Source organism: Squalius cephalus (genome assembly GCF_949319135.1).
Source record: "Squalius cephalus genome assembly, chromosome: 22".
Classification (NCBI taxonomy): Eukaryota; Metazoa; Chordata; class Actinopteri; order Cypriniformes; family Leuciscidae; genus Squalius; species Squalius cephalus.
This window is the reverse complement of record NC_137143.1, coordinates 14,652,768-14,677,261: the sequence shown is the minus strand read 5'-3', so window position 1 is coordinate 14,677,261 and position 24,494 is coordinate 14,652,768. Positions and strand designations below refer to the sequence as shown.

Genomic DNA, 24,494 nt, shown 5'->3' with positions numbered 1-24,494 from the left:
AAATTGTAATACTATTTCACAATATTACTGTTTTTACTGTTTTTATTAATTAAATGCAGCCTTGGTGAGCAGAAGAGACTTTCAAAAACATTAAAGGGACACCAGGCAATGTTTTCGTGTTATTTAATCATCTTCGTAAGTCGGTATATGGTTAAATGACTCATTACAGGGCGAATGAAGACTCTCTCGCCCGCTCCTACTGCCTGTAGGAAGAATATCCCGCTTGCAAGTTCGGTGTATCCTACCCGCCGCCCGCGTCCTTCAGTCTCACAAAGTCTCAGACATCGCGAGAAGCAGGATCAGTTTACGGCAAGCATCCCCAGCACAGAGGCAGGCTAACGGCCCTGTCCCAAATGGCACACTCCGGACTTGTGGACTTCCTCAGAGTCCACACTTTGGTGACGTCATGTAGTGCAGACCTATAGGGCCCTTGGCGCGAGTCCACGAGGGCGCATTGAGAGGTATTTTTGGGACAGACTCGATCGTCACGCCGGAAATAACAGTCTGGTTGTTGTTGGACAGGAGAAATCACATTTTTGCGCTCCGACGTCTTATCTCCATGTCCACTACACAGCCTAATTTTACAGTTCTATATTTTTATATTGTGCATGCCACCTGGGCATTAGACAATAGAAACATCATGCTTATTTAAAAGATGTATACAGTTGTAGCTAGCTGCATAATAATACATAATGTTCCATTTGAACTAAGATTATCATTTTAACACATAATGAAAATGTGCATGAGTTTCAGATGAATTTACAGGTTTCAATATTCATAATATGTTTACATATGACTCAGTAAAGCCCCGACATTCGGTTCTATTTATTTAATGAATTATAATATGATCGTATTATTCAACACACTATTATTATGTTTGAGACATCAACCACTGCTCGATGACCATAATGTTTGTATAAACTGCAGGTAACAACTAGTAAAATATACATCTAGGTAATAAAACCGTAATATTTTCTTCTCAGCCATGTCAACAATTAGCCTATCCGTGAGCGAAATCTCCTCCCATCCGTTGTCTGATTGGCCTTTCGCAAGGATTCCTGGGTAGTTAAAGTGCGTGGAGCCTGCTTCTATGCGGGCTTCGCGGAAGACCGCTTCAAGGGTACAAAGGGGGCGCTGCTGAGCACACTTCAGAGCGTTAAAATGCTGAATGGGACGGTCTACGGACTCGTAGACTCGGCGAGCACGCGCAATTCAAGTCCACGAGACCGAAAGTCCACATGAAGTGCGCGATTTGGGACAGGGCCGTCCCTCATTTACACTGCAAACGTCTGCGACAAGGTTTTATTCCGTCCTCCACGCGGTGCCAACTCACACCAGGAGCATTTCAGAAGCGGAGCGACTGGATGCGCGAGACCACGTGATTTTCCTGTCCGACGTGGTTTTTCTTGATTTTGGGGTTTCTACCGTACAGTCTATGGTTTCTACCAAGGATATTGGTGTCTAATACGTTTTGGAGTTTGCACAGGGTGTTTATTTTGAATTTGACAATGTTTTTTTGACTTTTATTGTGTATTTCCGGTGCGACTTGGACGCGCGTCCGTCAAAAATAGACTAGGCGCCTATATTTAGCGAAGCGGCGCGGAGAGCCGCTTCTGGGAAGCTTCTGAAACGCGCCGCATCGCGGCCGGTGTAAACACAAGCATTGACTAGAATGGGCGCGATCAGCTCCGGTAGCCGTGTCGCAGCCGCAATGCGCCGCAGACGTGTTCAGTGTAAATGAGGGGTAATAACGAAACCCGGCTAGCGATTGTTGCAAACGTAGGGAATAAACATGTTGCACATATCATGATCGAGCTAGAAAAAACGTTCTGATGTTTTCTTAGACAAGCAAAGGTAAACCGTCATTCTACCAGATTAATTACCTTGCTAATATAACTTTAGACAAATATTAGCCTCCGATAGGGTGGATTGCCCTAATGTGGGACACTGCCTAATGTGGGACCACCTAAGGTCTAGTGTTTGTAGGTCCCCCATAAATAAATGAATGACAGTGAAGCTATGGGTAAGACAAAGCTGTGGTGTCATGTGATCAAAATCACATGACCTATCAAATGTCCAATCATATTTGAGGTTGGAGCAATCATCAAACAGGAGGCATCTTGTGTGAAGACCATCCAAAGGCCAGTGACATTCTCGAGGTCGGACATCCGGGACTTGTGCTCCCATAATGCACTGCGCGCGCATAGCAACCGCGGCGAAGGGTAAAACAAATAAGCGCCCGCCGTTAAGCAACACACGAAGCGGAAGATAAACGAACGCCGAGCTCTTTTCCTTTGGTTGCAAATCATGCCGAAAAACCAACAACAGCGTAAAAAGGAGTGACCTCTCCTTTTATTTGATTTATTAGCGAGGCAACTGATAAATTTCTGCAGTTAGCCTTTTTTGGCTTTTGAAAAAACTGTCCCTCACTGACACTGTACAAGCTGTGCCACTGACAGACTGAGTTCATTACAGCCACTGTGTAACACAATGCTTTTGAATGAACATAGTTAATGTAATCGATGCTTGATGGGTATTTAAACATGACTGCAAATGTAGGACTCAGTCCAGAGCTGCCAACTCTACACATTCAGCGTGAGACTCACGCAATTGACACTTTTCACACGCTCTCACGCCACACATCCATTTTCTCACGCACAGAAATATCACGAAGCAAAGAGGACACGGAGACCGACGGACTAGACAGAGCAGGTTACTTATGATATAAAAAAAAATCTCAGCTCTCAGATTCTGTCACTTTTATTACGAAATTCAGACAATAAATAGCGTTTTGGTGCTTGTAAATGTGACGCGACAGATCCCTAGCGGCACGTGAACCGATCTTCTCTACTAGCTAACAGTAAACACGAATGAACAATGTTCCGAAATGTATATTCCTCATACATAATATCGACCAATCAATCAAACAAAGGGGTCAATAAAACAGCTGGAGAACAATTATGTCACATTACATTTACCTCAGGAAATCCATTTGATGACCATAATATAGGAAGCACGTAAGTTAGTTGGCTAGAAAAAAAGAGCTATAGGGAGTATTTTGATAAATATAAATAATACTGCCAGCTGATGGGGCTCTCTGTATGTTTACAGCATTATGTGAGTTGTTTTTTTCTTGAGAAAAATTAATGCCTATCTTGCGTAGCCTACCTAATATTTATCCAAATGAGTCACTATTAAATCAAATCCCAAAAAAGCGTAGCGTTAGCTTACCAGAAACTGTACCATGTAAACATTGTAACATGTTGTCACTAAACCTAATACAATTCAGTTTAGTTACTAAAATGTTTTGACAATCACAATACACTTAATGTGATGCAATATTTTTTTTTACAGACGCTAGGAGACTGTCTACTGATAAGACATTCGGTAATAGAAGAAGATCTGTATTCATATAGCGCCTTTCACAGACATGTAACAGTTAGTCACAAAGCGCTTTACATGAGTGTTTTATTACATTCACTTCTCACCACCGACATACATTAGCATACACAGATATCATTAATACAAAGTAGTCCGTTAGTATCCATAACTGACATAATCCACAGCAAAACTTCTGTGAATAGATACCTTTTTGATTTGCCTCGGGCTTTGCCTTCGGTTTGTTTTACCCTTTACCCTTCAAACATGGCGGCGGCTTGTTGCTACGCAGGTCACATGATTTGTGACGTAACGCCGACCAAGAGAATAGAGTTTTAACAAATTTGATATTAAGGAGTTAAATACATTTTAAACAAAGCAATCCTGCTACTTTTTAGCCTTATATGCTTATGAAATGTTTGTCCATCAAAAAATAGTCTAACTTTGTGTGTATAAACTATATATTTTATATTTTTATCAAATTTCCTAGTGTCCCACATTAGGAAATGTGGTTTCCAAATCCGGGACAGCAAGATCAGCCTAATGTGGGACAGTACTTAAATGAGTCAAAAATGTGTGGTGGGGCATGGTTTGTGGGACAAACATGGTTTTTACATGGTTTTAGTCTTGTAATGCAATATTACAATACTGTTAATGCAGATTTTTACAGTCATGTGAATTTTTTTATTCTTGGGGGGGCGGTTTGAAGGCTCTTTTTTGTGTGTATGTGTGCATGTGCATGCATACGTACGTACGTGTGTGTGTGTGTGTGTGTGTGTGTGTGTGTGTGTCGTGTGTGTAAAAGGTAGGTAGTTGACTTAACATGAAAAATAGCTCTGAATCTGAGCACAGAAAACCAATAAAGCCATTCCACTTTATTTTATGCATCTGATTAATTCAATGAAATGTATTTCAGATCACAATGGCAAAGGTGAGAAAGACAGGGACAGATTGACAGATGCAGAAAGAGATGCAGAAACAGGGAAAGGATAAGAGAAAGAAACTTAATCAGTGGAGGCAGGAAAGGATGAAAAGAGCCATAGAGGAGTACAGGCAGATTGTTGAGGATGGTGGGGTCCCTCAGCTGAGACTGTTGGCCAGGGCAGGGAATGTCCCTAAATCTACTCTCCAGTGAATCTAAAATAAAATAAGATTTTACTATTCTACATGTATCAATGTGATTTTTGGTCTTTTATCATAGATTTTTTCAGTGTCCCACATTGGGGGACACAACTGTCCCACATTAGGAAGCTGCAGATTTTCTCAGACGACTTTCAATAAGAGCACTAATATGTCTATAATTTCTCTTATGAATGGGTTATCTGAATTTTCTCTTTTGATTTGATTAGAAAACCCCCTGAGGATTCCAAAAAGGTATTGGATGTGGATTTAATGTATTGTCTTCACATCGTAATATTCTAGAAAAGTCTGAAAAGCAAAAAATGTCCCACATTAGGGCAATCCACCCTATATATATTTTTTATGCTCATGCCCACTCTCCCAAAAAAACAAAACACGAAAGCAGTAGTTCGCCTCGTTCATATCGTTCGTTCCCGGTAAAAATACTAGTATGCATGACAACACAATAAAAAAAAAAAAAAATTCGCCATCAGTTGGAAAGAAAATATTACTTTACTTACCTCGGTAGACATAACTGGTTTTGAAATAGCCGGTTCCTCTGCTCAGCTGGGTTGCTCATGGCCAGGGGGGAGGGACAACAGTTCGTTTTTACGACAGTGTGTTTGAAAGCATTTACTACCAGACAGGGGAGCTTCGTAGAGAAAAAACACTCACCAGACTCATTACAGGGCGAAAACGGGTTATAAGTGTATTTCGTTTGAAGTACTTGTACTAAATGTTACGCTCTTAGATGTTAGAAAAACATCCCTATTATGCAGATTTTCTCTCAGACCTATTAGTCAATGTCGATAAAGCATTAATTGTTGGAGATTTTAACATACACGTAGATAATCCAAATGATGCGTTAGGGGCTGCGTTTACAGATTTATTAAACTCCTTTGGGGTCAAGCAAAACGTTACAGGACCAACTCATCATTTTAATCATACACTCGATTTAATTATATCACATGGAACCGATCCAACCGATATAGACATCATTCCACAAAGTGATGATGTCACTGACCATTACATGGTAACTTGCATATTGCATACTCCTGTAATATGTCATGCTGCGCCGCTTTATCGATCAGGCAGAACAATCCTTCCATCCACCATAGATAATTTTTCAAATAGCTTATTTGATCTGTCTCAGCTGCTCAGTGAACCCAAACAAATAGATGAACTAGAGGAATTAACTAGCACTATGAGCATCATTCTCTCTGGAAAATTGGATATTGTTGCACCCATTAGATTAAAAAAGGTCAGAGAGAAAAGTAAAGCACCCTGGTACAACAATACTACGCATGTTCTAAAGAGAGAAACCCGTAATTTAGAGCGTAAATGGAAACAAACTAATTTAGAGGTGTTTAGAATCGCATGGAAAGACAGTATGTCACGTTATAAAAAGGCCCTAAAATCGGCCAGGGCTGAGCACCTCTGCAAACTAATAGAAAACAACCAAAACAATCCTAGGTTTTTATTTAACACCGTGGCTAGACTAACAAATAAACAGATGTCACCTGAACAAAATATTCTGTTACTGTTTAGTAGCAATGATTTCATGAAGTTCTTCACTGAGAAAATAGAAAACATCAGAACCACAATTGTAAACATTCAGTCCTCAATCGCGCCTTATAATTCAGCCTCAACTATCACCCTGCAAGAACAATTACAGTGCTTTACAACTATAGAACAAAAATAGTTAAATAAACTTATCACTTCATCTAAAACAACAACATGTTTATTAGATCCAATACCCACTAAACTACTGAAAGAAGTGTTACCTGTCAACATGACATCATGACTTTGCGTAAACATACACGCCACTTTCAAGTCAAGTGGCGTGTTATTTATACGCATTTTGAGCTTTCCGCGTGTATGTGTACGCCGTTAAACGTCAGAGTGATTCCGCGTGTATGTGTACGCCGTTAAATGTCCGAGCGAAACGGAGGAAAATGTATATCTACATCTGGGGAGCAATATTTTTTTTCCTAGGATGGTAGGGGAACACTCATAAATGGTATTAACCCAAGTGATGGGTAGGTTTAGGGACGCGGTTGGGGTAGGTCATATATATTTATATACAGTAATGTAACGTAAATCAACGGCGTTGATAAACACGCTGAAAAGCGATTATGCGTGTTGATAACACGCCAAAAATGGAAATACGAATTGGCGTGTCATACATACGCCATTTCATGAGATCAGTCTGTACCTGTAGTAGAAGAGCCTCTCCTCAATATTATTAACTCATCTTTATCTTTAGGTCATGTTCCAAGAACATTTAAACTGGCAGTTATAAAACCACTCATTAAGAAACCACAATTAGATCATAATAACCTAGCAAATTATAGACCCATTTCAAATCTTCATTTTATGTCTAAAATACTAGAAAATGTTGTATCCGCCCAACTGGGCTCTTTCTTGCAAGAAAATGACATCTATGAAAAGTTTCAGTCTGGATTCAGACCGCATCATAGCACTGAAACTGCGCTCGTTAAAATCACAAATGATTTACTATTAGCTTCTGACCAAGGCTGTATCTCAATACTAGTTTTACTTGATCTTAGTGCTGCGTTCGATACTATAGATCACACAATACTCTTAGATCGACTACAAAATTATACTGGTGTTCAAGGACAAGCATTAAGCTGGTTCAGATCATACTTATCTGACCGCTGCCATTTTGTCTATTTAAATGGAGAAAAATCGATCATAACTCCAGTAAACTATGGAGTGCCGCAGGGATCTGTGTTAGGCCCTCTGTTATTCTCAATATATATGCTTCCACTTGGAAATATTATAAGGAAACATGGAATTAGTTTCCATTGTTATGCTGATGACACTCAAATCTATATTTCATCACGGCCAGATGAAAACGCTAAATTATCCAAATTGACAGAGTGTGTTAAAGATATAAAAGATTGGATGACGCACAATTTTCTTTTATTAAATCCAGACAAGACAGAGGTACTAATCATCGGTTCAAAAAACCGCCCACAAAACCTCTCACACTAAAACTTTAACATAGTAGGATGTCCTGTTACTTTATCCACTACAGTAAAAGACCTGGGTGTTATACTAGACTGCAACCTGTCTTTTGAAAATCATATTTCATATGTTACAAGAACAGCCTTTTTCCACCTTAGAAACATTGCTAAGCTACGTAACATGCTATCAGTTTCTGATGCAGAAAAGTTAGTTCATGCATTCATGACATTGAGACTAGATTACTGTAATGCTTTATTAGCCAGTTGTCCTGCATCCTTAATAAACAAGCTACAGTTAGTCCAAAATGTCGCCGCTAGAGTTCTTACTAGATCAAGAAAATATGATCATATAACACCAATTTTATCATCACTACATTGGTTACCTATAAAGTTCCATATTAATTACAAGGTATTGCTACTGACTTATAAAGCCCTAAACGGCTTAGCTCCAGTCTATTTAACGGACCTTCTATCGCCCTATAATCCATCGCGTTCTTTAAGATCACTAAATTCGAGGCTTTTGGTCATACCTAGGATATCTAGGTCCACCAAAGGAGGGAGAGCATTTTCACATTTAGCTCCAAAACTCTGGAATAGTCTTCCAGATACTGTTCGTTGCTCAGACTCGCTCTCCCAGTTTAAAACTAGATTAAAGACGCATCTCTTCAGCCAGGCATTCATATAATACTTTTAATCTTACAGTTAAATCCGACCTCTAGTTCATAGTCGCCAGAGGAGAACTGGCCCCCGACTGAGCCTTGGTTCTCCAAAGGGTTTTTTTTTCTCCATCAGGTCACCTTTTTTCGGTTCCTTGCCACTGTTGCCTTTGGCTTGCTCAGTTGGGGATATTTAATTAATTAATCAATCAACAATACTATTGATCAGCATTACCAAACGTGGACGTTTTCCACTAGAAACAAACATTGATGTATTATTTTAATTTAATACTGTGAAGCTGCTTTGATACAATCTGTATTGTGAAAAGCGCTATATAAATAAACTTGACTTGACTTGACTTGACTCAGGCTTGCCTGGTGTCCCTTTAAACAAGTGTAATATTTTCAAACTTTTGATAGCTATTGTATATTTTCTGCCATTCTGTCATCATTTTTTTTTTACATTGTATAAAATACATGAGGATATTAGTGGTTGTTGAGGATATTAGTGGTTGTTGTTCAGCTGTGCATTTTATTTCTTACCTAATTAAAAGCAAGTGATCAGATCAAAAATAAAATGTCAATTAGACAAAGGTCAGATAAAAACTGGTAGCCTAGAAATCTAGACGCACCCTAGCGGCAGCAAAATGTATTTTGCAGCCAGGGTAGTCTAGCAACTCTCCATTGACTTTCGGAGCTGTAAAAACCTAAATTGGGTCAGGCCAATCACATCGTGTATAGGCGGGGCGGGCTTAACATAATGACGACAGATTTGCGTCGGTTCCCTGCAACTTGAAAACAAAGAATGGCGGCTGCTGCTGGCGAACAGTCTTTCGAATCGGCTTTGGCCGCGACTCTGGAGGACTTGGAGTTAAGTTTTTCTTTGAGAAAAGAGCAAAGAACGGCACTTAAGTCATTCTTAAAAAAGGAAGATGTGTTCGTAGTTTTGCCGGCCAGATTCAAAAGTTGAATCTATCAACTAACGTAAGCTCCACTGTTGGGAAAACGCTCTGGTTGGTTGAAGCGCTCCTATTGCGTGCAGAGGGAATTTGAAAGACAGCCGTTTATCCCGCCCCTCGGATTGAGCCGTGTCTATGGAGAGTTGCCAGACCTAACATCATGATGTAGGTCTGGCTTGCCAGGCTAAAAAACTGGTATTACACCTGACATTTCTGTCCCCCTTACTTCTGAAATGATGGCTAAGCCTGAGTTTTTAGTTTAAAATTATGTCATGTAAATGGCCCCTGCCATACTGCTGTGTTCTTATCCACTAGATGTCAGGATTTGCATTTTTCAATTCCCAGAAACTTTTGTGCACAAAGGTGAAAGGACTCTGTAATAGACACTTTTTTTAGTTAAAAAGTTACTGGGGATGACTTTTACTTGGCCATAAAGTCTGGAATGTAATATATGAGTGTCATCCTCCCCTCACTGCACAGCTCAAATGACAGCTTCAGCTTTAATTTTAATTGCACTGTTGTTGTTTTCCTCACTACAGTCTATACGGATACATCGTAGTTAACAAGAATGTTTATGAATTTATTCAGGCCTGTTAAACATCTCTAATTTTAACCATCAGATGGTTGTGTACAGATGGATCAGTAATAAGCTTTTATATTAATCTGCCAGGTGCCAATTCTTCCTCAAAACCCATTACACAATCTATCAGTCTGTTGCACTCCTTCAGTCTGGGTGTGGGGTGTGTCTATGCTTGCATATATGATATATTAGCTGAACTTTGTCAAGTCAGTGCAGTAAAGACAGAAGTGCCTTCTTCATGTGACACTACAGGCTCTGATTCCACTTCTGATGTCAGAGGGTGAGTGTTGGTAATTTTTTCTTTGGCTAAAACATTTTTTTGAAAGTCTTGTTACGTTAGAATAAATTCATTTGAAAAGCGTGAGATAATTTGTAAGAGAGACATGATATATAAGATGCCTAAATCAGAGAATAGAGTGGCCTATATAGTAACCAGTAAATTAAAAGAGTAGAACTTTGACAAATTACTTATCAAAGACAAAAGTACTTATCTCAATATTATAATCTTTTTAATAGCGGGAATGTTTTCACTTTCAGATATTTTATTGTCACTGTACGCTAAAGGTTGATCAGGTTGAATATGGTTATGTATCTTACAATTGTTTTTTTATAGAGTATAAAACTTTGATTGCATCTGTCTGAAAGAAAATAAAAGAGCAGCTTGTGCACCTACTTGTGCTTTTTATGTTGAGTCCATTCCACATTCCACTGAGCATCTATCAAAACATGGCTGTTCTGTTATCAGTGGTTGTTAAAATATGGGTCACCATCATGAAATTGCATTTGGATCTGGAAATCAAACTGTTAAAAAAAAGGTTTTATTACATTTACATTTACATTTATTCATTTAGCTGACGCTTTTATCCAAAGCGACTTACAATTGCTATATATGTCAGAGGTCGCACGCCTCTGGAGCAACTAGGGGTTAAGTGTCTTGCTCAGGGACACATTGGTGTCTCACAGTGGATTCGAACCCGGGTCTCTCACACCAAAGGCATTTGGTGTGGTATTAGGTATTAGGTAATTTTATAAAAAAAATTTATAAAAAAAAAAATTATTAGGTAAAGACTCCCTGTAATTTCACTTGCATGATTATATGCTTTGGTCAACACACTGTAAAGCTACAGTACATTTTCAGTACATTTTCTGCACATTTTGGGACACCCCTCAAACAGTCTGAGCCAATCAGCACAGGCAGAGCAGCGGTTTCCAGGAAATCAGTTTATCAGCGGTTCACAGTTCACAATGTCACACATGGGCACACACTGGCAGTAAGCAAAACTCCCTTACAACTACGTAAGCTTGTTCAGAGTAGACAGTCTTATCTATTGTTTTGATGCAGTAACTCAGACCAGAAAATATTTTTCCCGCAATGATAAATTATTTTATATAAAATATAGAGTATTACGAATCTCTTCAATAACTTGAGGTGAGTGACAGCTTTTTAAACCTATATCACCAACTGAAGATGTATTTACATTTTCAAATACTTTTGTCATCAGAAGTTATTAGACCTAAATTAGACTAAATAATCAGAAATTATTAAAAAATAAATTGTTTCTTTATAGGTTTATTAAAAACTTACATATTTAATTTAATTATTAAAAATCATAAAATATATAGCTTTTAAATAACCCATTGACTGCATTTTTAGAATGTATTATTAACAGACAAATGTCTTAATACAAAGTAGAAGATGGGTTAATGTATACTGTAAAAAAGTCCAACAGAAACATTGTTTTTCAGATGAATAGTAGGCTGGGTTGATGAAACTATATAAATTTACCATGATTTTACTATAGTAAGGAAATTTATTTTTGGTAAATTGAGGAAATGTTCATTCTAAACAATCATGGAAATGCATTGTATAACAATTATGTCAGTTGTAGTTATAGTTTTTAAAACTATTAAAGTTGACCACGGTAATAGTTTCCACTAAAATAACAGTTACTATAAACCTGTGCTAGCTTGGAGTTAGCCATCAACATAAAGAAATTAAACAAAATTGTACAAAATACCACAGTTAAAACATGGTTACTCTGCAAGAACTATGGTGTATTTTCACAAGGGGCAAGTGTATTGAAAGTGAAAGTGTACTATCTCCCTCTATGTATTATATTTTTTAACAGGTTTAAATTATTTTGTGTACCTTTTGTGTAAAATGTTTCAGAAAAAAATTCTAAATGTACATTGTAAATGTTTTTCACTCATTAGACACAACTTGCTAAACCTTTTTAGCTCAGACATCTTAAACTTTGTATGTTACATATCTGGAGATACTTAGTCACTTTTACTTACACACTACACACATATATGTCAAACATCTGATACTCTCAACACACTCCAGTAGTAAATCTGTTTTCTTTCTTTCTTTCATTTTTTTTTTTTTTTTTTTTTTGTTACCCAGAGACAGGCATCAACTGTGACAGTCAACCCATATGATTCATGCACACACCCCTCAGTAGAGGAGCAGGCTGTGATCCATTCCCGTCCTTATTTGAGACCTCTACTTCCCAGGCCTGCCCCAAACCATCCATTAGTCCCCATGACTAGCAACCCAAAGCGTTGGGTAATAAAGCCCTTCTCCCCTAAGCTAGAGCAGTCGGATTTGCGCTCCATATTGAGCCCTACTGTTCAACCACAGTCGCTAGAGAACACGTGGGGTAGCAGTCAGAACGGTGACTCTTTCAGGTTCAGTTTGGAAAGCATAACAGTAACAGGCATGCAGCCCACTGTGAAGGGGTCATCTGGCAGTGGTAAAAGCACCCCAGACATGATGGTCCAGGCCCAACAAGTGTCTGTGTCTGAGGATGGAAGTGACAGTGAGGACTGGATGGCCAATACCCCAAGCAACCCCGGCAGCCCTGGAACTGCCAGCAGCACAGGCTCACATGTTGGGTTCTATTCCTTCGTAGATGACCCAGCAAGCCCAGAAGCAGAGATGAATGAAGTCTACATGATTTCTCCAAAAAGACAGGCCAAACTGAATACCTTGAAGGAGAAGAGCACCTTTAAGCTGCAGACGTACACAGAGGAAAAGAGACCTGGAAGGCTATTCGAAGAAACTAACGGAGATGACCGTTACAGAGTTAAGGATGCCTCCACAGTGAATGAAGAGGAGGAAAATCAAGATCGAATTGAGATCATCCGGAATCAGGCACCCAAGAATAGCCCTGCCCTTAAAGAGCAGTGGAGTGCCTTGGAAAATTTGGACCTCAGTAGCATGCCACAAAGGCTCCTGGATGGGTTTAGTCTACGCTACAAACCAGTGAGTGCAAAGGCCGAACAGGCCAGGGTTGAGCCTGGCACCATAGACAGTGAGCAAATTGATTTCAATGCAGCACGAAAGCAGTTTTTAATGATGGAAAGATCAAAACAGAATCCCTTCCAACAGAGCCCTCAGCAGCTTACTTACTCCCCTAAATTGCGAGGACAGTCTCTATCCTCAACAGCCAACATCTTCACTCCAAAACAAGTAAGCAAAGAGAACAGCCTAGAGGAGAAGCAGATCCCACTAGCAACACAACAAGAGGCACAAGTAAAGACTGTAACTGTGACTGAGGATCCAGAAGATGGTGTTCTGAGTGGTGCCATAGATGATTTTGATTCTGGTCTTGGTGACCGAAGTGGAGGCTACACCAATAATTGGAGCATTTCGAACGAACCTTCCATTTCAGAGATGGAAAGTAGCATGACAATGTTTAGTGCAGATGAGACTCCCATTCAAAGGGAAATCAGAATTTCCCAACAACGTGAAGAGAGTCTACGGCGATCAAGGGGTATTTTGCGCTCAGACAATTCAGAGATGGTGGAGATTAGGACAAAGCCAATTCTGACCCTGTCGTCTTCACAGGTGAAAGCTGCAAAAGCCAAAGAAACAAACCGAGTGAGTTTCCTTATTCAGAGAGAGCTTGAACTTGAGAAACAGCGACATAACCCACAAAGTGTTTCAAGTCACCATATTCGAGAGAACCAAGTACAGGACAAGAAGTCATTTGATTCACAACCCGATGAAATTGTAATCACATCTACAAGGACAAGTTTAAGAGAAAGTCCCTCAAATGATGTAGAGCAAATAGCAGTCTCTGAAAATGACATGTGGATTACAGAGCAACCTGTACTAGTAGATGAAGTTGACATCTCAGATTCAAAGGAGGTTCTTTCGCCTTGCTGTCCTCATCGACATCCTAATGAATCTATGCTTCAAAGAAACACTGACAGCAGCACTTTTGGAAACCAAAGCCAAATGAGTGCATATTCAGAGGAAAACAACCATTCTAAAGTAAGGGTATATAAAGACAATGGTGTTGACAGCCAAACCAATAACCTCAGAACAAAAAAAGAGCCATCCTGGATTGCAGAAAATGACAACAGCATGTTAGGAAAGAACAGATTATACTCTCCAAATATTCCGTCCCCACTGGATCCCACAAAAAATAGTTGGTACGCTCCTACAAGGAGATCTCACCTTGAGCACACCAACTGGAGCCCCAAAATGCAGAATGCCCCAGACAGCATCCGCCAGGAAATTGAAGAGGACCTCAGGCGTGAACAAGAGCTCCAAAATCTGAGAGAGTCTTTCTCAGTACTCCCCTCAGCACCCATGACTTCAGTGCCTACTTCCTCTGAACCCAGGTCTCCATTATATAGTAGTGAGGAAACTGTGTTCTCACCACAAACTCCACGTGGGGACATAGCAGAAGTGGATTCTGTAATTCCAGAAAAGAAGACTGATTATAGTTACCCTTATTCCTGGAGTCTGGACACTTTCTCTGTCTCTCGATTATCCATGGCAGGTAAAACTGTTCAGTCTCACTGCACTCAATACATGGCAAACATAAACATAACAAATGGGCAAAGGGGGACTGCATATAGGCACTATTGTCTGTTGTCTTATTATTCTGTACAATATTTGGGGCAAATGCATTTCATAACTTTCTTGTTTATAGCTAACTGATTAACTTAAGTGTTAAATGTTTATGGATGTCAGCAGCACAAAGGAATGAAAAAGAATTGCCAACTTAGTTTCTGAACTTTGGACATGACATGGCATTCTGCTTCACTGAAGAATGATTAATCATTTACTTTATGGATGTAAATGCACATTTCAAATTAAAGACTGTTTTTCAGACAATCCAATGCATAGATGCTATGTCTTGTTTTCCCATATAATTTGTGCTGGTGCTTGGCCCTCTTCATATAAACCATGGATTCATGTCAGGCCGAGGTTACAGTACACTTATCAGTACAGAATCTGTATCCACAATGAAATTAAGATTACATTTCAACAGATATATAGTATGTTCAGATGTATTTGTTTCAAAAATGTTCAGTGGAAAACATGAAACAGTATTTAAACATTTGAACTGTAATCCAGAGAAAAGGAATGGGGAAACAAATGACTTGTTTGAGTAGGTGAATGAATCATAATCATAATCACTTGTTTTTCTTTATCTCTCCAGATAAAAGTCTACAGTTGTCCTCACAACGACCCAGTTCCAGACTGCCCTCTATGTCAATTATGACACCCCAGCCATGGGGAAGCCCAAAACCTATGTCCCCAACTGTTTCCCGAGTAACCCCCATCAAGCCCTTGAGCACACTTGCCGATGTGTCATCACCTGTCTCCCAGAAAGGTCTGACTGAGACACTGCTAAAGGACTTTGAGGACAGACGTGTCAAACTGAAGCTGGAAGAAAGTGCAGTGAGTGAACTCAGTCTGCTGAATTTCACATTTACCATGTTTCTTTCAGGAAACACTTTAATATCACAAAGCTCCTAAGTAAATAGCCCTTAAAGGGATAGTTAGTCCAAAAAATTAAAATTGTGTCATCATTTAAAGCTGCAGTCCGTAACTTTTTTGGGTTAAATACTATCCAAAATAAATGTTTGAGCAAGTACATAACCAGCCAGTGTTCAAAACTATCTGCTTGCCTTAGCTCGATTCAAAACGGTAAGCTTGTAATAATGTTTTTAACTCCAGTGGTACTGGTGGATTTCTGCGGGAAATTTGAGCATGTCTTTGCGTCATTGCGTCATATCTGTACACATAAAGAAGGTGTCCCGGCTAGTAGGCTATGTTGTGTGTGAGGATGTTGGAGGTGGAGATATAGCCTTTTCTCACAGCACTTGATATAATTAAACTTATCAATTTGATGGCGGATCCAGAAAGGTTCAAACGACAGTCACCAGTGACAACTGGAGATTCACCCGTTGTAAAATGCAAAAGACTCAGAATGGCTACATAAAAAAAAAGACTGCAACCGGGCCCATGCGAAAACAAGGATAAATATCGGAAGGGCTTTTGTAAGGTGGCGTAAACTCCGTGTTTTGAAGGGGTTCAAAATGGACACAGAGACTTTTTTTCTGCTGGACAGGTAAGAACCAGTTCTAAGGAACATTAATTTGTTGGTATGACAATTAGAAATTAGACTGCACAGAAATGGAAACTGAACTACAGGTAGCCCTAATACACATTAAATGTAGTCACGCAATGCTGATGTTGTTAACATTAACAATATGAGAACAAAGTATAATTTGCACGGTTTGATGTGATGATAAGCAATCGTTAGATTTAATCACCGCGATTTACTGCAATGCTTTTTACCCTTAGTTGGTCAGAACAAAAGTGGATGTTACTTACTTGTTCAGTTGACATTTTCATGTGAAAATTCTTATGTTGGTCATACTTCCAAAAAGTAGAATCTGTGATTCCGAATGACAGTATCCACACCGGCGCGGTGACTGACAGCCGCACATTCCCTTCAAAAAATTGTATTCATCCGAGCTGTGCCGTGCTGAGGCACAACCCACATAAAGTTGATAATTCCGCAAATAACTGCAATTGCAGATTTCGGAAAAACTACGGACTGCAGCTTTAATCATCTAATTTTCATTTTTGGGTGAACTATCCTTTTAATGTCATTCCAAATTCCAAATCCCAAATCCAAGGAAGAAAAAAAAAAGTAATATATCTTTGAATAATATCAAATTTAGTAAAATACATATATACAATAGATACAGTTTTAACAATGTATTTAGAGACGATAAAAAAAATATATAATTTATACATTTTTCTTTCCTCATTGTCTCTTAGTACGCTGGGATCCAACCTGTTGATGCCGTAAACAATGAGGTGAGATGAGGTTTTCTATGTCAAGTGCCCTCTGATAAAGATCCAGTTTGATCATGTTGTGTAACAGTGGTTTCTCCGCAGGTCGTAGAGGCCACCCGTGTAACAAGGCATAAAAACCAACGAGCCCTGCAGTGGGAGGCGGGCATGTACGCCAACCAGGGGAGCTAATGAATCATCATCGATATAACAGGATGCACACCTGAAATCATCTTCAGACAGGACTAGTTTTAATACCAAATTGCACTTACAGACACACTACTTGTGCCACCTCACCATATAAAGTCAATGAACGTGAAACATGGATGGGCATCTCTTTCACAGTTTTGCTGGCTGTTTAGAATCAACTGGCATGGTGGAAATAGTATAGGTGTGGAGAGCATCTTGCCTGCTTGGGGTGAATTTGCATGCATTCGCTTCTGCAGAGAAGTTCTAGCAAATTCAATAATGAAAACTTTCTTTATCTATTTCTCCTCCCAGTACATTAACAGTAACATTTAATCATCCTTTATTCTTTTAAAAATACACATTTATAAAAAATGAAAATAAAAGATCAAACTGTAGTGCAGATTATTCATTGACCTTCATCAGTGCTTAAATGGACAGGTCAGCTTGCTTTTTACATGAGGAATAAAACAAATTAAGAAAAGTATAATCACAGAGCCAGTTTCCATACGTAAAGAGGAGGGCCTAAGAAATCTGGACCTGGACATGAACTCATTAACACACACAAGCCTGTTGATCTAACAAAGTGGTCTTTGTTTTGAAATAATGTTGAATCTTGCTTTTTACTGAAAAATGTAAAATATTAATAGAATATTCCTTTTGTATTGAATTTTGAAGATTCAAAAAGTTGCTCTGGAGATTTTTGCAGTATTGTAAATGTGATATGAGAATTGTCTTTTTAAAGAAAAAAAATTACAATCTACTTAAAGATTATACATTGTAAGTTATGTCATCATCACTCAGAAGAGTTTTGTTTCAATAATAGTCTAGTATATCTAAATTAACTTAATAGATGTATTCTGTGTTGTTAACCTAATAATAAAAAATAATGATAATACACTAATATTAAAAATATATAATAAAATGCTTGATTTTAGTAGAGATGTTTCATTTAGTCAAAAATATTTATTATATTTTTGTAGAATATAAGATTTGCTACAAGATTCAAGGGCCTGGAGAGTGATTCCCAACCAGTGGTACTGCAAAAGATGATAAGCGAAAGAGAGAACAAAAATAGATTAAACTAATTGAGATAAATTTTATAATATTTGTATCACTTCTCACTTTTAAGGAAATCAAACATAATGGAAAAGGAAAAAGGGTTTTATACATTTGCTGAGTCGGTTTTACAGTCACAGTATTATTTTTTTATTGTTTCTTTTTTTCAACATAAATAATGACTGACTTTATAAGTATGTATGAGCTAAGCTGAATGTTTGGTGTTTATGAAGGTGTACTTGAGCCTTATTAATTATGTTGGGACACATAGACAAAAAAGGTTGCAAAACACTAGTCTAGTAATTGTGAAAAAAAAAAAGTTATATAAAAAAAACAAAACAATCAAATTATACATTTATACCGAGTGTCTTGACTTGTTTGCTAACTACTACTTAACAAGTTCCACCAATATTCTCATCCCACTAATTAAGCACTGTCAAAATCTGATACACCTGCAGAATAATCTTTTCTTCACATGGTCTCAGGCTCCAGTCCATCTAATGAATACCTCTGTGCAATATTTCTGTTAAATTCAAGTTAAATGTGGTGTTCTGTTGTTGTTGTTGTTTTTTCTTTGAATGCCAGCACATGTATGACTATGGCACTACAGCGCCCCCTAGTGAATAAACTCTATTAACATGATTTTTCTCTAAATCCTTGCAACGTAATATGCTTAATTGTTTGGTAATTCAGTGGGAGTGTCATAAATATGTCTACACAACAGCAGAACAGATTAAATGAAGCCACAGATGCTAGACAAGACTCAAAACCACCTCTGAACGAACCCCTGTGTATTGATATCACACTTTGTTTTTAAGCTGTCCGAGGTGAAATTGAGGGAATCTCATGGTACAGTAGATGCATTCACAAGCAGCAACAGGTTTCCTTTTAAAATCACTTTCACTTCAATCACACAGCTTCTATCCTGATTTAAACTAAGTTCAATGCCAAGCGGGGCTTTCCACGCTTTCACATCAATTAAAATCCATTTCCAGTAGATAAAACCTGTGAGTATATTGTGAGATTTCTTTTTGTATTTTAACATTAATTTTCATATTAGCCTGTACTAGCATTTAAATGCATGAGTGTAAATGCATAACATCTGCTATTGTGTGTATAATCAGTGAGATGACATATTTTATTTATAATTTTGATTTAGAAGATGATCAATCTTAATCTTTGGTCCATGTGAAGACAACATAGGCTTACTTCAGCGTGTACTGTTGTTCTCTTTCTATTTATTTCCATGCAACATTAATGTCAATAATATGGAAAGATATGGGATAGTTGTCACACTTTTTTACTACAGTGAATATTTCTCCAGGTGGCTTTATTTTTGGAAGTTTATTTTTTACTTTATCCTATTTTATACTTTATTACTTTATTGCTTTATTCTGTAGACACACACCTTAAAGTTGCTTCCTAAATGTTTTCTATATAAAAAAAAATCTGGAGAGATTGTAAAACAAAAAGACATATGTACTACAACCTGAAGTTGGACATTTTACAATTATACTAAAAGGGGCCATTTTGATTTGAGAATATTTGGTATACATACATACATACATACATACATATATAATGCCCGTTTTTGGTGAGTATCCTCATAAGCACAGTCTCAAATGAGTTTTAAAATGAGTTAGGATTTTGAATTGAAGGTCTTGAAAAAAGATTTGTTAGAAAATCAATTGTGTGTCAAATCCGTGTCATGTCATGTTGCATTAGGTCTTAAAGTGACAGCAGCTTAATATACCTGCTGCAGTCTTTGTCATTAATGTTAATCAATGTTAGTGAAAGTTCTAGTAAATTGAGACGCTTACAAGGATGTCATATGTCTAGTTTACTTAAAAAAAAAAAAACAACAAGGAAAACAATGACCGGAGTACTTGACAAGGCTGAACCAATAACAAAAATATAAGTGCTTGCACTTAGTATCGCCGTCACATGGTACGTGTTACTTTTCTGAGTGCAGGCACTTAGCAACCACCCAGAACATCCTAGCAACCGCCTAGCAATCATTCAGAACACCCTAGCAACTTAAAACTGCTTCAAGCTTTTTAAACATCAAAGTTTGTTCACAAACTTTACTCCAATAGTTTGTGTTATTGCTTGTAATTTGTTTATGCATTCATATTTTATTACTGACTGTTTTCTTGTCTTTAAAAAAAAAAAAAACTTTATAGTAGCTAGGCCAATATTGTTTGTCGTGGTATAAAAATTGGAACCGAGAAATTTCACTGGTATGTAACATGTTGATGTCATAACATATTTATAAAGGTTACATGGGTCAAAAAAAAAAAAAAAATCAATAACTAAATGTGACATTTATTATAATGGTTTTATGTGAGGATTGTTTTAAGTTAAATTAAATTAAAAGTTGTTAAAAAAAATGTTAAAAATGATGGCTTTCAATTATACTGTAATGTTGAATTGCTATGATTGCTCATTTCATTTGCAGAATTTTGAGACAAAAAACTTGATTATTCATGATTCATTTAAGAAACAAATGTGTGATTAAGCTAATTAATTCTTTTTTTTTAAATAGATTGACAGCACTAATATATATAAGGCTTATCTTTTGTCTTAAAGGTCTGCCAATCAAATGGGGGCCATTCTGACTTTAGTGGAGCCAGTGGTTGTCATAAATAAACTGGGGACGTCCTTCTTTGAGATGGCCCTCACGCAGACTGTGTACAACCATTCGCTGAGGGCAACACGAGGAGACAGTGATCAAGCACAGGCGTTATCCTCACGCTTTCTTCTTATTCAGAGTGTGTTATCCTCAGTGGCGGCCATGTTGTCCATTATACCACTGAGCCGCATGGCAGACCGTCATGGACCTAAAGTCTTCCTGGTGGCCTCTCAAATGGGTTCAGTTTTGGGCATGTTTATGCTTGTCATCTTCATGTACTGTGATGTTCCTCTGGAGTTTCTGTACTTGGGCTCTTTGCTGCATGGTTTGAGTGGAGGCGGGCCAATGTTCTGGGCCGGGGTGGCTGCCCTGGCATCTCTGAGTTCGAAGCAGTGCAAACGCACTCTTAAACTCAACATCGTGGACTTCTGTTTTGGGGTTGCAGGGGTCGTGGGAGGTCTCCTGTCTGGATATCTGTACCAGATGGGACCATCAATTCTCCTCCTGACAGCAATTCTTGTCAGTGTTGTGGCACTACTATACACTGTGTTTGCCTTCTCTGACTTGAGATGTTCCCAGTCCGAGGGAGAGCCGTTGCTGACTGAATCCGAAAGTGGGAACATGATGGATCGAGTCTCCATAGGCATGCTAATGACAGCCATGGTGCTGTTCATGTTAGGCGTGATCGGGGCAGAAAATGTGCTCCAGCTGTATGTACTGAAGCCCCCTCTGAGCTGGGACTCGGTGTGGGCAGGATATGGCAGGGCCGCCACTAGTGCCATGTACCTCAGCAGCTTCTTAGGGGTTGTGATTCTGTTCAATGTGTTGGGGGACACAGCCCTCACTCTTCTGGGGATTGTGTCCAACTGCACAGGGATGGCAATCATGACATTTGCAATAGAAAGCTGGGTCTACTTCCTGGGTAAGTTGGTTTTAAGGGGTAGTTCACACAAAAATGAAAAATTCAAATGAAAATCATTTACTCACCCTTGAGTTGTTCCAAACCTTTATGAACTTCTTTCACAAAAGAAAATATTTTGAAGAATATGGGTTACCAAACAGTTGATGAACCCCATTGACTTCCACAATATTTTTTTCACTATGGAAGTCAATGGGGCCCATCAACTGTTTGGTAACCCATATTCTTCAAAATATCTTCTTTTACATGGTCATGTAAATTGTCATGTAAATTAATAAAATCTTTTTTATACTGAATATACATTTTTAGTTATGCCAAGCTCTAAAATATTTTATCAGGTAGAAATTGGACTATCAAACAGTAAACAACAGAACAAAAATAATGGGACCCTTGAATATTGCTGTGGACAATGAGTTAACTAGGAGTTTAAAGATCAGTTTAGCGAATTTTTGCAGACGAAATCTAGTCATTTCAATAGGAATCAACCCAATTGCGAATTTTGCAAGAGGGCAAAAGATTTACATGTCCGTGACGCTGCATCTACGCTACTAGGTGTCAGAAGTCCAACATGACCAACAATATTGTGCAATATAAAAAAATCATCATTGTAAAGCTGCTTTGGTTTTAATATGTTTCTGCATTGAGATGTGTTGTTTCAAACAGCTAGAGGAATCATGATGTTCGCCTGTGTTCCCATGCCAACTCTGCGAGCAATGCTGTCCAAGAATCTGCCTCCTCAGCAATATGGTAAAGTCACAACTGCACAGAAACAAATACTAAAGACAGAGAAGTAACTATTCTAGCAGGCCATATATGGAAGTCGATTAGAATGTACTTCAACTAAGTACAAGCCATATATTTGAAGTCATAATGCATGTTATTTGACTTCATGAGAGTCATCTGCTGTTTCTCTTGGCAGGGCGAGTTTTTGGGCTGCTCCAGCTGGTTCTGGCTGTGACTGACCTCTTGTCTAATGTCTTTTTCACCTCCATTTACCCACTTACTCTCGGCTGGTTCAGTGGCTTCTGCTTCCTCCTCTCCTGTGCCATTAGTTACGTTAGTGCCGTCCCGATCATGTAAGTAAATCTACCGTTCAAAAAACAACAGCAAACGCTTTTTGGTGGTTTCTTCTCAGATCATGCGTAGTAACAGTTACTTATTTTGTTTTTCAGTTATCTAAGTGGCAGAGAACATGGAACCTGAGAACATGAAAATGTGTCTGTTGTAATTAATTTTGAGCCCCTAATGAGATATGGTGATTGAAAATATATGATTCAATGCTTTTGCGTTTGCATTCCATGTGACACTTTGCGTTCTCTCACCAAAGTTTTGCATCCTCATGAAACTTTGCGTTCACTTGCAAAAGCACTGAAATATAGTTATTCCTCCCATCTTATGTCACAAAAGTTTTGCAAGTGAATGCAAAAGCATTGAAATACAATTTTTCTTCACATGTCATTTTTCCCCATCACCATGTGCCTTAAAGAGATACCCTAACCTAAAATGAAAATTAAAGGAATAGTTAACTTAAAAACGAAAATTCTGTCGTCATTTACTCACCCTCAACACAAAGGAAGATATTTTGATGAATGTCTGTAACCAAACAGTTGATGAACCCTTTTGACCTCCATAGTATCTATTTGGTAACAAACAACAAAAAACTGAAATTTAATGTATTATTTAACAAAAATCCTGACCTTGGCCTTTGGTCTTCTGTGCAAAGCTATAATGTGACGTGTGCGTTCATGAGACTCTATTAGCGCCACAGTTCAATCTGACTTGCCCAGAAAAAGCACAAAAGTTGTGAGAAATTAAGATGAATAAAAACACAACAGAAATACAATGCCTAGAAATCCCCAAAAATGATCTGTGTGCTTTCTTAACTGTGAGTAGAATATCTCCGGACTGGAACTCCGGTTGTCAGATGACAGTCAGAATGACAGTTGCCAGATGTGAATGCGATAACTTCTTTACCTGGTCACTATTCACTGTCATTATATGGACGAACACAAGCCTTTTGTAGTCCGGCAAAGAAAGAAGGGCATTCGGTATTAGAACATAACCAGGATGAGAAAATTATGATTCAATTTTCATTTTACGGTGAACCAACACTTTCTATATAACCCTCCATATATTTCTATCTTGTTAATTACATGATTTTATTGTTAGAGAGCAGCATTACAGATGGTGTATATTGTTACAATAAATAGTATGTGCTTCCTGTATGGGTTATTCTCAATAAACCTCATTTAAAGAGCTTGTTGCTTGTTGGTTGGCTGCTCAGTCATGATGTTCCCAAGTTGGCTATATTGTAACAGCATGAGTATGGGGTTCTGCAGTTCACTAATAAAGTTTTTTTCTCCAAATTCAATTAATGTTTTGGTTCAGGTGTGTTTTATTTGTAATGTCCAACAGCTGCCACATGGCATCACCAAATCGTCTATGCACGACCTACTATGGCAAGCAGAATTAGTTTAGAAAACTTTGGTTTGATTTTATTCATGGATTGTATTTTGAGGAGTAATATTTATAATTTGAAGTCAGAATGATAATTAGAGATATCTCTGTAATCCTAATGTGAGACGATTCAAATAAAAAAAAAATGTTTTTATAGCTGGCAGTGTTTATTAAATTATAATTTATCATTTATCCGTGCACATAATTCTTTTTATTTATTTTTTATTTTTTTTTAATTATTATTCATGTGTCCTTGTAATCTTTAATCAAAAACACTAACTTCCCAACCCCCTCAAAAGAAAGAATGATGCACCTCATCACAGTCTGCTTGGTTATAGTCACCCACTGTTGGTTCGCCAAGCTGGATTAAATCAGATCGACTGTAATGACCGACAGAGGAGTCATAAAGAGTTTTTTAAAAAAAGAAAAGAAAACGAGAATATTGTCA

At 38.1% G+C, this 24,494-nt stretch overlaps 2 protein-coding genes across 3 annotated transcripts; both read left to right on the top strand.

Moving 5' to 3' along the window:
- Positions 1–9,886: 9,886 nt before the first annotated feature.
- On the top strand, positions 9,887–17,887 carry misp (mitotic spindle positioning). 2 transcript variants are annotated; one of them, XM_079856892.1, is made up of 5 exons: positions 9,887–9,962; positions 12,090–14,478; positions 15,145–15,386; positions 16,779–16,817; positions 16,899–17,887. In XM_079856892.1, the coding sequence occupies exons 2-5, from the start codon at positions 12,228–12,230 to the stop codon at positions 16,983–16,985; spliced, it is 2,619 nt and encodes an 872-aa protein (XP_079713018.1). In that variant the 5' UTR covers positions 9,887–9,962; positions 12,090–12,227; the 3' UTR covers positions 16,986–17,887. The 2 variants fall into 2 exon arrangements, with proteins under 2 accessions (XP_079713018.1, XP_079713017.1); XM_079856891.1 differs by lacking the exon at positions 9,887–9,962 and adding an exon at positions 10,956–11,111.
- Positions 17,888–20,640: 2,753 nt separating this feature from the next.
- LOC307150431 (solute carrier family 46 member 2) lies at positions 20,641–22,670 on the top strand (the record flags this gene model as incomplete). The annotated part of the gene is made up of 3 exons (XM_079857671.1): positions 20,641–21,592; positions 22,253–22,336; positions 22,509–22,670. 3 exons carry the CDS (start codon positions 20,641–20,643, stop codon positions 22,667–22,669), a joined length of 1,197 nt encoding a protein of 398 aa, XP_079713797.1. The 3' UTR covers position 22,670.
- Between the last annotated feature and the right edge of the window lie 1,824 nt (positions 22,671–24,494).